The sequence below is a fragment of the Dromiciops gliroides genome, chromosome 2 (genome assembly GCF_019393635.1).
Source record: "Dromiciops gliroides isolate mDroGli1 chromosome 2, mDroGli1.pri, whole genome shotgun sequence".
Classification (NCBI taxonomy): domain Eukaryota; kingdom Metazoa; phylum Chordata; class Mammalia; order Microbiotheria; family Microbiotheriidae; genus Dromiciops; species Dromiciops gliroides.
The window spans coordinates 383,688,399-383,702,555 of NC_057862.1; the positions used below are offsets into that span (position 1 = coordinate 383,688,399).

At 36.6% G+C, this 14,157-nt stretch overlaps 1 protein-coding gene across 2 annotated transcripts in view; it reads left to right on the forward strand.

Moving 5' to 3' along the window:
* CNTRL (centriolin) overlaps positions 1-14,157 on the forward strand; it is a 109,514-nt gene that overhangs the window by 24,994 nt on the left and 70,363 nt on the right. Inside the window, exons 7-12 of one of the 2 annotated variants that reach the window (XM_043989266.1) lie at positions 339-532; positions 1,946-2,002; positions 5,421-5,540; positions 6,084-6,309; positions 8,405-8,514; positions 10,891-11,085. In XM_043989266.1, coding sequence (XP_043845201.1) covers positions 339-532; positions 1,946-2,002; positions 5,421-5,540; positions 6,084-6,309; positions 8,405-8,514; positions 10,891-11,085 — 902 coding nt within the window. The remainder of the gene's footprint in view (positions 1-338; positions 533-1,945; positions 2,003-5,420; positions 5,541-6,083; positions 6,310-8,404; positions 8,515-10,890; positions 11,086-14,157) is intronic. The other variant, XM_043989265.1, reaches the window with a different exon arrangement.

Sequence of the window (14,157 nt, forward strand, 5' to 3'; positions counted from 1 at the left end):
GGAGAAATATTATTAACAGTTTTAAGACATAGGTATTAGTAGTAGTAGGAATAATAATAATAACAGCTCATATTTCAGAAGGGCTTTACCGTTTTGCCAGTGCTTCCTTCTAAACTCTCTGTTAGGACAGATAGCCTATGCCTATTTTGCATCAGAGTAAACATGGCCTCTGAGAGTAGGAGATCTGCTCAAGTCACCTTGCTGATAAGTGGCAAAGTCACCTTACAAAGAACCCTGATCTTTGAACCTTAAGTCCAGGGCTTTTTGCACTGCGTCATGCTTTCCCTCAAGAAGATTAGGGAGAAATGGGAATGAGATTTTTTTTTTTTTTTTGGCAGAGGAGATAGAACGACTAGAAAGAGATTTGGAAAAGAAGACACAAGAAGCAGAAGAGCTAAAGAACAAACAGGCCCAATTCTTGGAAGAAATGAAAAATCAGAATGAAATAAACCGATCTCTGAAAGAGGAAGCTACTCAGCACAAACACAGCTACAGGGAGCTTCAAAGTAACCTTAGCACCAAGAGCGAATTGGTATGTGGCTTCTGACCTTCCTCTTCATTCCCAGTGTACTCTCTTTCTGGGTCTTAGGCCTCTGTAATAGGGCCTGGGCTGTAGTCCTTTGGCCATTTTTCAGGTGTATCTTAATCTTAGGCTCCTCATGTTCTGCTTAGTAAGACTGTTTGGCTTTTATATCATTTGTCGCAAAGTCATGGACCTTAGATCTTTACTACCTGCCATGGATGAAGCTGTAGTAAATAAAGATACCACATTCATTCGCAGACCAGACATTGATGAAGTATCTACTCGCACTGTACTAAGTGAGCCACAGAGGGGTAATACAGAGACAATGAAGACAGACATCCTGCTGTCGTGAGCAGGATCCTCTAAATGGAGGGTTGTAATACATATGAAAACATGTAGCAACCATTCCATGGCCATAAAATAGAACAGATTACGTCAAAGAATAAGACAAGCACAGAATGACTGAGCAAAAATCACTTCTACTTTGAAGAACAGGGCATACTTCTTGTAGGAACTGACATTTGAATCAGGTCTTAATGGATACCATGCCATTAACTTTTCAGCTTTACCAGTTCCAACTTGGCAGATAGCACTTAATATACTTAATTTCTTGCTCTGTTAACCCCTGGACCTCCCTGTAGTTACATGGGGATTTAAGTGGTGTAGTGGATAGAACACTGCACCTCGCGTCAGGAATATTAGTTCACATCTGGCTTCAGACATGTAATAGCTCTTGACCCTGGACAAGTCATATAACCTTCGTTTGAGTCAGTTTCCTCTTCTATAAAATGGAAATAATAATAGCACCCTCCACCCAGGGTGGTTGTGAGGATCAAATGAGCTATAATCACTGTAAAGTGCTTAGCATAGTGCCTGGCACATAGTAAGCACTATATAAATGTTAGCTTTTTAAAAGCTAACATATTTATTATCATCATGATTATTGCTCTTCCTTTGCATTCGGCCTATATCTGAATAGGGAAGTCATAAACACTTAACCATAGCCTTTTGGTCTCCTCTGCCTTTGCTGCATTAATCTGCTTGAGAAACGGGCCTTTTATTAGGGGTTTGGACTAAGCTATAGGGAAGATCGTTAACTTTGAGGAAGTGAGCAAAGCACAGTGGAGAAACCCGGTTTCTTCCTAGTTTATTTGTCAGTTCCCTTCACATGAGTTTTGTTTGGAAATAATTAGGGTTAACAGGATGTATTGACAAGAGTGCTGGCATTAGACTCAAGACATATGGGTTCTTACTGCAGCTTTACCTCATAGTTTTCTCTTTGGCCTTGGGCAAGTCACTTGCCTTTCTGGGTCTCATTTTTCTCATCTGTAAAATGAGGGAGTTGGATTCAGTGATCTCTGAGAACCCTTACAACTTGTGAACTTTTATGACATAACTTTGTCTACTTCTTTGTCCCTTTAGCTGGTATCTTGGTTTGTGGCAGATCAATTTCTACTGATTCTGTCTTCCTCATTACAGGTAGTCTCTCTTGACTGAAATGCTTATGACAAGGAATTTGTTTGCATGATAATTGATGTTAAATCACTTGCTTACATATTAAGTTCTGCTTGCCTGTTTTTTTGTGGGATTGTTTGTATGTTTTGAAATGAATATGTACTTTAAGTAACATGGCATGGTAGAAAGAGTTCTGTACTTGTAGTCAGAGCACTTGGATTCAAATTCTCACTCTGCTGTTTACTCCCTATAAGTAAGTCACTTCTTTCTGCAATCTCATCTGTAAAATAAGAGGGTTGGATTTCATGATCTCTCAGGTTCCCTTTCCCTCTAATTCCTAGGATACTGTGTTAAAAGAGGGAGATATGAGGCAGCTAATTTGAGCTATTTCAATATATTAAATACAGTCAACTCATGATTATCCTAGGAGCTGATAATTCATTTTACCTAATTTTTAGGCCATGTAGTTTGTCTCTTTATGCCTATCAGTGTGGTACAGTGAAAACAGCAGCACATTGAAAATCAAAAGAATTGTTATAATGCTATTATTAGCTTCTATGAACTTAGCATGTCACTTCTCTTCTCTGGAAAAAAAAAGATATAACTTTGCCCTTCATAGTCTTCAAAAGAGGAGCTTTCTAAGTCAGTTTGATGCCACCTACAACTATGATAAGTGCATCGTCTATGCCATGGGTATTAACATGTTAAAATGGCATAGGTTTGAGGCACCAGTCTTGGGGCTCACTACTAGAGGATGTCCTTCCAACTTGACATTGTACTGTGAATGACATTGGTTTGTCTTTCAGCCATTCCGTAACCAACTAAACACTACTGTTACCTAGCCCACATATTTCTCCATCTTTTCACATACAAGCAAATTACATTACAGCATTACTCTGATCTCCCATCTAGAGTAGCCCTATCCAAAAAGAAATTAAGATAGTCTAAAACTGCCTGTTATTCTATGAATCCATTCTGGCTTTTGGTAATCAATGTTCTTTTCCAGATGTTCAACAACTATCTCTTAAGTTGAATCAACTAGCTAGAAGCACTTCATCAATCAGCAAACACTTATTAAACTTATACTGTGTGCCAGGCACTGTGCTAAGCTCTAGAGATACACAAAATTACAAAAGACAGGCCCTGCCCTCAAGGAGATCACAGTCTAATGGGGGAGACAACAAATATAGAAACATAATTTATATTTAGGCTAAATAAGAAATAATTAACAGAAGGGAGGGATTTTAGGTGGGACTTAAAGGAAGGCAGGGGAGCCACTAGGTGTTGTACTATGTGCTGAACACTGTGCTTAGGGATTAGATACAAATTAAGGCAAAAAACAGTCTCTGCCCTCAAGGAGATTATATTCTAATGAGTGAAACAACATGCAGATAACTAGGTATATGTAAAATATATGTGTAAGTTGAAGGTAATTTCAGATTCATTCTCAAGAATTTTGCCAAGAATTAAATTCAAACTCAGGGGCTTATAGTCTACAGACCTCATTATGATAACATTTTTCCTTTTTGAGTTCTGTGCACCTTTTCATTTTCCATGACCTTTCAAAGATCACTAATGACAATTTAGTGATGACATCTGCCAGTTTTTCCAGCACCCTAAGATGTCATTTATTTGGACTTGAAGATTTGAACTCTTCCAAAGCATCCAGGTGCTTTCTTGACATCTCCCTACTTATCTCTGGTATTAACTCTCCATTAACATTTTTCTCTGTCCTTTCCAGAATATCAAGATCATTCTTGGCAAAGAAAACAGAAACAAAAGTTTAGCCATTTTGCCTTCCTCCATCATTTGTTATCATCTTCCCATCCCTCCTTTGACTCTCCAATTTTCTCCAACTTAGCTTTAAAAATCCTCTTTTTCTTGTCCTTAGCTTTTGTCAGCATCCTCAGGCTCATTCTGAACATTAGCTCTCCTGTGATTCCATAACTGTTCTCCTTTTGTGTAACAGATACATCATTGGTTCATCTGGTAAAGGAGAGTATCACAATTCTCTTCTCAATAGGAGGTATTGGTTTATCTGTGGCTATGTTATCTAAGATATTTGTATGACTCTTGGGAAGTCATTTTTCCTCTCTGGGAAAACAGAAGTTTGAAATCGTAATGATCAAATGAGACATTTCATGTAAAGCCTCATTGCTATAGATAATCAAGAGATGACTGTATTCTATATTACATATGACTACATGTCATTTTGCATATCATATACTGTTTGACTTACTGATTTTCAGTGTTTCATGTAGTACTATTTTGGGGACTTGTGTGTGAATGTGCATGTATTATTTCTTTAAGGGCCTTTTAGACCTTCCAAGCATGTTTGTTCTCTTTTTGGTATCCAACTTCCTGCAGAAAGGAGCCCCCAAAGCACATGATAGATCTTTGGAATCTCTTCAGATCTCAAAATACAGTGGAAATACTTTGCAAAACTATCATGAATTGATGTGATATTACTTTCTGTTCAGAGAGCTCACATCAGGAAATGTAGTATAATGGGAAAGACTATTAGATTTGAATCAGGAACCCTGAGTTTGAATGTCGGTTTCACCCCTTACTGACAGTGTTGGGCAATGTGTAATAGTCTGTCTGTGAACATCAGTTTCATCATCTGTAAAGCAGGGATACAGATATTTGTGCTTATTACTTCATAGGGCTGTTATGAGGAAACTACTTTGTTAATTACCAAAGTCTATAAAATTATGAGCTAACATTATGATCCATGTCTTGCTAAGACTAAATTCTAATATCTGAGCTATCATTAGCTATAACCCAACAGAAACAGGATCAATTCCCTTTTTTTATTATATCACTACCTTTAATGAGAATTAAGGAAGATAAAAATTATTTAATTCTATTACACACATTTTAACCAAGAAAAATGGGGATCAGTATATGATTACCTGGTTAAGCCACTTTTTAAGAAATAATGGGGGGCAGCTAGGTGGCGCAGTGGATAGAGTGCCAGCCCTGGATTCAGGAGGACCTGAGTTCAGATCCGGCCTCAGACACTTGACACTTAATGGTTGTGTGACCTGGGCAAGTCACTTAACCCCCATTGCCCCACAAAAAAAACCCAAAAACAACAAAAAAAAGAAATAATGGATAGAATTTTTTGTGTTTGGCTAAGTGAAATGTTATTGTAGAACTCAGGACAGCATATCAATAAACATTCCAATTTAAGACTGAAATATATCACCATTCCCAAGATCTCTTAAATGTGATCTTTTAATGAAATGATAGCTTTGGTACATTCTTATTTATTGACAATTTAGTATTGTCATGATCTTTTAGTGTTTGTTTGTATGTGTGTGTGGTTTTTTTTTTTTTACTCCCATTACTGGCTTTTATGAAAAATCACTATACCATTTAAGCTGGTTGCTAATTTATTGATTCTGTATTTTGCTTTATACCCAAATTGGGATAATAGTTAAAACAGAAGACGATGGAACTCACTCGTGCTTGCCAAAAACAATATGAACTGGAACAAGAATTGGCTTTTTATAAAATTGATGCCAAATTTGAACCACTAAATTATTATCCACCAGAGGTAAGTCATTTAACAACTTTTTGTGTTATTATGAATCAATCAAATGTGCATTAAACTAGGATACAAACATTTTTATTCAATATTATTCTAATTTCTCAACTTGAGTAAGTCATTAAACTTCTTTAGGCCTTAGATCCCTCACCTATAAAATTACAAATTAACCAGGCCTAATATAGAAGTTGAATTCGAAGATCTCTAAAGTCCCTTCCAGCTCTAACATTCTATGTTTAAGTGCCTTTTTACCTCTGATAAATTCTGTTATGTGTTTTAAAATTTCATGTTCTGATAGCTTTTGCATGTCTAATAATCAGTGATGTGATATCTTACTAGTTCCTACCAGTGCTAATATTTGATATTTTTATACATTTTAAAAATTCCATTTATAAATTTTACAAATTCACAGAATGCTACAATTCTCTTTAACCCAGTGATAAAATGATGTTTGACTGATTTGAATTTCTTTATTAATTCACATCTTGCATAACATCACATCTTGCATAACAATATAATTTACTTTTTAAAAAATATAATTTACTTTTGCAGTACAGTGAAATTTATGATGCCCCAGGTGAAAGTCCTTATATTGGTAAATCCAGATATAAAAGAAATATGTATACCACTGAAGGTTATATTGGTGATAATGCCCAGCCAATACAGATTCAAAAAATGGAATTTCATAAAGGAGAACTTGGAAATGAACAAGTTATAATGAAACATGCTGAAACATTGGATTTACACCTAAAAGATAAAGAAAGCAAAATAAAAGCAGGTAAATCTATTTTTTGACTCCTGCCTTTAAAAGCTCAAAAGGTTAATTCAGTCTAATTTTATTTTGTTTCTTAATGCTTTAATCACCTAAACATTGATTCTTTGCTTTCATTACTCATTCAGCAAAAAGTACAAAAAATTTAGTTATTACTACATGCAAGAAAATGTGCTAGGCAGTGGGGGTGACACAAAAATAAATAAAATGCTGTCCCTGCCATCAATGAGTTTATAATCTAATAGGGAAGATGAGATATTCATAAATAATACTCCACATCCTCTATGGATTTTTGTTTTCATCAGTGTAGCTCTTCCGTTCATTTGCTTAGATCACAACCCCTCCCTCCCTCTTGTTTTATATTCCAGTGTATATCATTTATATAAAAGCATATGTCATATAGGGGGAATGCTGTAAAGAATGAGAGCAGGGCAAAATCAGCTATAGCTGAGGAAATAAAAATTTCTTGGAAGAGATGGAATTCGAGCTGGGTATTTAAGAATAAGAAGAATTTCAGTAGTTAAAGGTGTGGGAGGGTATTCCAGTGATATGAAATGGTGTAAATAAATGCTGTACGGAGGAAGAAGGTGAGGGATATGTTTGAAGAATGGCAGTTAATCACACCTGACTGGAGTGTAGAAGGGGCAAATCTTGTGAGAAAACTAAAAAGTTCAGCTGGGGCCAGAGAAAAGGGGCATTTGATACCAGAATACAGAGATTTGATTTTATTTTGTGATCAGTGAAGGGTTTTGTGAGCAAAGGTATGACATAATCAAAGCTGTCCTTTAGAAAAGGTTATCTGGTGGCCCATGCTGGGCAGATTAAGGAGAAAACAAATGTATTTGTGTTGTGTTGAAAGTATAGTGGATTTTAAGGTATTAGTACTTTAGTCATAGTATGCAGGCTCCATTGCAAAGTACTTTCGTTTTTCACAGAGTTGGTTATGATGTTAGAGATAAAATCATCAAAATGGTGGGCATAATTATATATTGTGTACCTGTATTTAGGTTATCTTTATCCTCCAAAATTGGTATTATAGCAGGGTTCTTATACACAAGAATTTGGGAACATCAAGCAGAATTGGTCCTCTGGGTGTCACCTATCTGTGCCTTTGCTGACACCAGTGCTGTCACACTCAACAAGAAACAGGGGCTACTAAACCAATACATAAGGATCTCTGCAGGCTACATATTGACTTAGAAAACCATATATTAACATCATTTGTTTTATTGTATTTTTATTTATTTTGTTTAATATTTTGCAGTTACTTTTTGTTTGTTTGTTTTGTGAGGCAGTTGGGGTTAAGTGATTTGCCCAGGGTCACACAGCTAGTAAATGTCAAGTGTCTGAGGTTGGATTTGAACTCAGGTCCTCCTGAATCCAGAGCTGGTGCTCTATCCACTGCGCCACCTAGCGGCCCTGGAGTCAGGAGGACCTTAGTTCAAATCTGGCCGCAGACACTTAACACTTACTGGCTGTGTGACCCTGGGCAAGTCACTTAACCCCATTTGCCTCACACCAAAAAAAAAAACAAAAAACAAAGATAGCTCTGCCCTGGGCCCCAGCCTGATGTTGAGAGAGGTTCAAGATATGATATAGTAGAAAAAAAACAGAACGGAGTTTATATCCTGGTTCCAGCAGTTATTTAACTATGCAACCCTGATCAAGTTACTTAATTGTTCTTAGCCTCAGTTTCCTTTTCTGTAAAATGGAACTGATGGCATTGGTGCTGCCTTTATCACAGGGTCATTGTAGAAAAGGTCTTTATAAACAGTAAAGTGCTATATAAATGTAAGTCATTATTAGTAGGGTTTAGGCCAGGTTGTGGGACTATAGGAAACTTTCTCCGATTCTATCTCCGTTCCTCTGTAAAACAAGGGAGTCAGGCTCTATAATTTTCTCTAAGGGCTCTTAAAAGTTCTGTGATCCTGAGTTCCTGGAGAAAGAGGAAAAGTTACTTTTGTTTCATATATGTTTTGTAGTTAAATCTTTTCCACTGGAACAAGAGAGTGTGTATGTGTGGGGGGGGGCAGGGTTTAAGTTGCAAAGGGACAGTATTTGATAGCACATATGCTCCATTTTTTCTTTGCTTCCTTTGTAGCCCAAGCTCAATTGAAAGAGCTGCATAATGAAATGGCAAAGGCTGAGCAGAACATTTTAAAAGCAACAGAAGAATTTAAGCAACTGGAAGAAGCCATAAAACTGAAAAAAGTATGTAAAAGCCAAACAACAGTACAAAAAAAGGGCATCAACATGAAGACACATTGGCATAGATAAACAGAATTTGTTTTGTATAAGACTTTTTTTTTTTAAGGTGACTGCACAGGCAAACATTTTTTGCTGCAGTGCAGATGAATTTTTTTTTAACATATAAGGTATTTTATTTTTTCCGTTACATGTAAAGATAGTTCTCAACTTTTGTTTATACAAGCTTTACAATTTCAGATTTTTCTCCCTCCCTCCCCTCTCCCCTAGACAGCAGGTAATCCGATATAGGTTATATCTATATATCTATATACATATATATACATACACACACACATATATATATCCATAATAACATTAATCCTATTTCTGCATTAATCCTGTTATAAGAGAAAAAAATCAGGGCAGTAATGCAAAACCTCAAAATAGGAAAAAAAAAAACAGCACCCAAAACAAAAGAAATAGTATGGTTCAATCAGCATCTATACTCCACAGTTCCTTTTTTTTTTTCTTGGATTTGGAGATCCTCTTCTATTATGAGTTCCCTGGAACTCTTCTGTACCATTGCATTGGTGAGAAGAATATAGTCCATCACAGTAGGTCAACACTCAATGTTGATGATACTGTGTACAATGTTCTTCTGGTTCTGCTCATCTCACTCATCGTCAGCTCACGCAAGACCCTCCAGGTTTCTCTGAACTCCTCCTGCTCATCATTTCTTACAGCACAATAGTATTCCATTGTATTCATATACCACAACTTGTATATGACCTCTTTTTTTTTTTTTTTTTTTTTTAGTGAGGCAATTGGGGTTAAGTGACTTGCCCAGGGTCACACAGCTAGTGTTAAGTGTCTGAGGCCAGATTTGAACTCAGGTATTCCTGACTCCAGGGCCGGTGCTTTATCCACTGCGCCACCTAGCTGCCGCATATGACCTCTTTTTAAAAAATATTCTAGCTTCCAGGTTTCTCCAAGTATTCTCTGGATGATGAGTTTTTATGTATGAATTATGATTGGCTTTACTGTCCTGGGGGCAATAATGGAAGGAATGATTTCCTGTGTAATGTCTCTATAACATAATAGCATAAAAAGTATTCTGAGGGTTCATATAAAGGATCCATGATAGTGTTTCAAGTAGTGCCCAATATAAGATAATAGAATAGAAATAAGGAAGTTTTTCAGTAGAAGATAAAAATTCACCCAGATCAGACGAGGTGTTTGTGTACCTTGAAGATGATGCTGCCATCCGTGTGTGTTATTTTGAGCCTCCACTCTGACACATGGAAATTGGTTCATCACTAAAAAAAATACCTACAGAACAGGAAGAATAGAATTTTCTGACATGAGAACTATGTTTTTATAACAAGTAATATTAAAAGCCATTCCTTGTTGCACTTTCTCAGTTTCTTAGCTTGGTTACCCTGAATCTCGGCTCTGTTGTAAACGATGGAAATTAGATGCATAATATAGAAACTTCAATACTAAAGGGTTTTGAAGTGAACAAAAAGTTTTGCAGACTTCTCTGTTCTTTTTCATGACATTCTTTTCAATTCTTCAACCTCTTCAACCCCCCCCCCTTTTTTTTTAAAGCCAAACTCTCTTCATTAAAGACTGCTAGACATGGTGACGCAAGAAGCTTTGAGTTCCAAACTTGGTTCCAACATTCTCTACTGGTTTCCCTGTCTACAAAATGAGAAGTTATAATACTTGTTATACTGCTCCACAGACTTGGTCTGAGGGAAGTTCTTTGTAAATTTTAAATCGCGGTAGAAAATACAAGTTCCCAGTAGGAGAAGAGTACTGGAGTAGATTTTTATTTCATGTAAAATGTCACCAAGTGTCTTCTATGAGTGCATAGATGCTCTTTTGCTTCAGAAACCTTCTTTTTTTTTTCTTTTTTTGGTGAGGCAATTGGGGTTAAGTGACTTTCCCAGGGTCACACAGCTAGTAAGTGTTAAGTATCTGGGGCCGGATTTGAACTCAGGTCCTCCTGACTCCAGGGCTGGTGCTCTATCCACTGCGTCAACTATTGCTGCCCCCAGAAGCCTTCTTAAAAAGAGCTTCTAGCTATTCTAACCTTTGATGTGGTGAGAAAGAAAGAAAACAGGTTTTTTTTTACTGTTGTATTTGAAGTAATATTACAATTCCAATGCATTTTGGTTTTTATCTAAACAGAGGGAGAAAGGTTGCACTGAGAGCCACACAAGGCTGAATGTGTCCTTATGGCTAAAAACTCTCTACCCCTGCTCTTTGGTGGAATTTCCAACATTCTTGTTACATTACAAAATTCACTGCTTTAAATTGTAAATCAGTGTTTTCTCTCCATGATTACTTGGACCTGTGGGTTTTTTTCATTTGCTTTTGTGCACATTTGTTTTTTAGATTTCTGAAACAGAAAAGGGAGTTCTCCTCAAGCAATTAAATGGTAAGATACAACTCCTAAATCAGTTACGTCAGGAATCAACGAATCTAGAAATGCAGATGGAGAAGCAGAATGCAGAAATAATCAAAAAAGAGATGGAAATAAAGGATGCAGAAAGTGCCATAGATAATCTAGATCCCACAGACCCAAGACATGTAAGTAAGTTAATGACTATATGAATAATACTTGCTAGCAACCCGAATATAGCTGTTTTACTTTTAGAATAAACTCTTAAGTTTACTTATAGAGTTTAAACATTTTGTCATTCGTGGGTGTGGGTGCTCAGTGCATAATAGATTTAACCATTAGAGAATACAATAGTAAACACTCTGGATCTTGATTTATATAGCTAGAAAATTAAAGGGTTGGATTAGATGATTTCTAAGGGCCCTTCTGGCTTGACATTCTGTGTTCTGTGTTCTAAAATTCTGCATTCTTATATTCGTTGTCTGACATTCTGTGTTCTAAGGTCTTTTCTGTTCAACATTATGTTTTTGTAATATAGGCTAGTACTTGAGATACCCTCTAAAGCTCTCTTTCATTTAACCTTGGTTTTTTTTTTTTTCCATCCCATCCTCTGCTCTATGAGGTGGGATGGTAGAGATGAAGTGGCAGAGAAGGAGGCAGAAGTACCTTATGATCTCTGAGGCCTCTTCACAGCTGTAGTGTTCCAAATTCTAACACTCAGTGTTCTAAGGTCTATCTGTAGTTGTCTTTTTAATTAATTTATTTTTTTTGCGGGGCAATGGGGGTTAAGTGACTTGCCCAGGGTCACACAGCTAGTAAGTGTCAAGTGTCTAAGACCGAATTTGAACTCAGGTCCTCCTGAATCCAGGGCCAGTGCTTTATCCACTGCGCCACCTAGCTGCCGCTGTAGTTGTCTTTTAAAAGCTAACTCACATACCAACTTCTCTGTGAAGCCCTCCCTGTTCTCCTGGGGTGAATCCCAGCCTTCCCCTTCAGACCTCACAAAACCCATTGTTTGTACCTCCCTAGCATGTTTCTCACATAATATTGTGACTTGTAGTTAGCTATGTTTGCATTATTACATATGTATATGATAGATATATTTATATATATGTATGTATGTATGTATTTATATATGTATGTATGTATGTATTTATATATGTATGTGTATATGTATATATATGGGGGAAATATCTATATACTTGGGGGGGGAGAAGTTAGCAATAGTGAAGCCCCCCCCCCTGCCCAAAATAAAAAAGGAGGACTACTGAAACATTTTTTAAATGCACAGAAGAGAATAAAAGGAAGTTCAGAAGGCAGCACATACAAACAGGAAAGTTTTGAACATAACAAGTGTGGAATTTGTTATATATGTACATATATATGTACATAATATATATTTGGTTTTAAATCAAGCAGTGTGAAATAGAAATTCACAATTTTACATACAATCCTCTTTTTGTGTTCTGCTGGTCTAAGATGGTCTTTGAGGGTCAGGCTTAGTCTATCACTGGTACTATACTTAAATATAGATATATCTATATGCTATATATATTTTAGTATATAGATATATATATAATATCTAAATGTTGAATCTCCTTCATTATCTGCTACAGTATTATGTATCCAATAGGTACTTAATAGATGTGACCTGAATAAATGCTAGATTTTATAGAGAACAAAAAATCTCAGTGGTGATTTTGGGCATGTAAAGAGGAATAGCCATTGATGTACCTAATGGTGCACCTAAGTTTCAGTGAAACTATAAACAAGCCTGTGTTAGTGGGGATGGTGCATATAAGCCAGATTAGCCTTTGTGATCTCTCCGCTTTTGTTCAGAGAAGTTATAGATCAGTTCCAAAGTCTAAAATGTCAACATTCAGTTAAATGATGGCATTCCATGGAAGAGTAATGGAATGAACATTATACTTGGAGTCCAAAAGACCTGGTTTTGTGTCCTCATTTCCTATGTGAACTCATTCACCAACCATGTCTTCAGAGGACTTACGATATATTTTATAAACCCCCTAACATAGAGGTGATGAATTCAAGGTCCTAGAACAGACATATATTTTTGGACAAGATCACAGTATAGATTTATTTTGCTCAACTATGCTTTTTTGTCTTGTTTTGTTGTTGTTTCTTCTCTCTCTGTTTCTGATTAGGAAGGAAAGGGAACTTAGGGGAGGAAAAGAAAGTTAGCAATACTGATATCACCCCCCCCCCCATAAAAAAAGAGGGCTACTGAAACGTTTTTTAAATGCACAGAACAGAACAAAAGGAAGTTCGGATGGAAGCATAGACAAACAGGAGATTTTTGAATGTGTAGAATTTATGTATGTGTGTGTGTGTGTGTGTGTGTGTGTGTGTTTTTCAAGGCAAGCAGTATGAAATAGAAGTCCACAATTTCACATACAAGACTCTTTTTTGTTCTGCTGTATATATGAAAATGCTCATTTATTTATTATCATGTTTAAGTTCAGAATAACGCCTAAAGAGATTTCATTTTAAAGTTAGGTAACAATTTATCCAAGTTTTCAACAGGAATCAGAACTCTACTTTAAAAAAAAAAAAAAGGCTACAATTGGAAAGTAGAATCTATTATAGTTTGTAAAGTTTTCCAGGCGGCACCGACTTCCCACGAGCAGATATGAAATGATTTTTATTCATCTTTGCGTTGAGAGTATTTCCCCTCATCTAAACAAAAAGAAACCAACTCCTCTCAAACTGGCTTCTTCGTAAGCTGAGCTCTATTGCAAACCCAAAGCTTCATTGGCCCTTCCCCAGCTTCCTGTGTTGTGATTTAAAGCACAGAGGGTAGAGACCAGCCCACAGAGGCAGTTGGTGATTGGACGAAACGTCACTGCTCCTTCTCTACTGAGAATGTGGTCGGAAGCTATAGGAAGTTACTGAGCCTCAGGTTTCTTGCAGAAATTCAACTGTCAGAGAGGGAAATGCAGATGAAGTAGAAGAAGGAATTAAGAAGTTCCTAGCCTACACTTCCCAGGTATTGCTGTTTGTTTTTAACAGGAGGGATTATAGGGCTAAAGGAGGGGATTCTTCCCTGTCCCTATCCCCGAAAAGCAAAGAGAATGCCAAGTTCTAAGTTCCTGGTTTTTTTTCAACAGTCCTTTTGTGACCTCCATAGCAGCAAACATTTCATTGTCCAGTACTGTTGTTTAAACTGTTCTTTGCTGTTTTAAAAATAGAATTGATTTGCATATTGAACTTTTTTTGTTGCATTAAAAAAAGGATCTAGT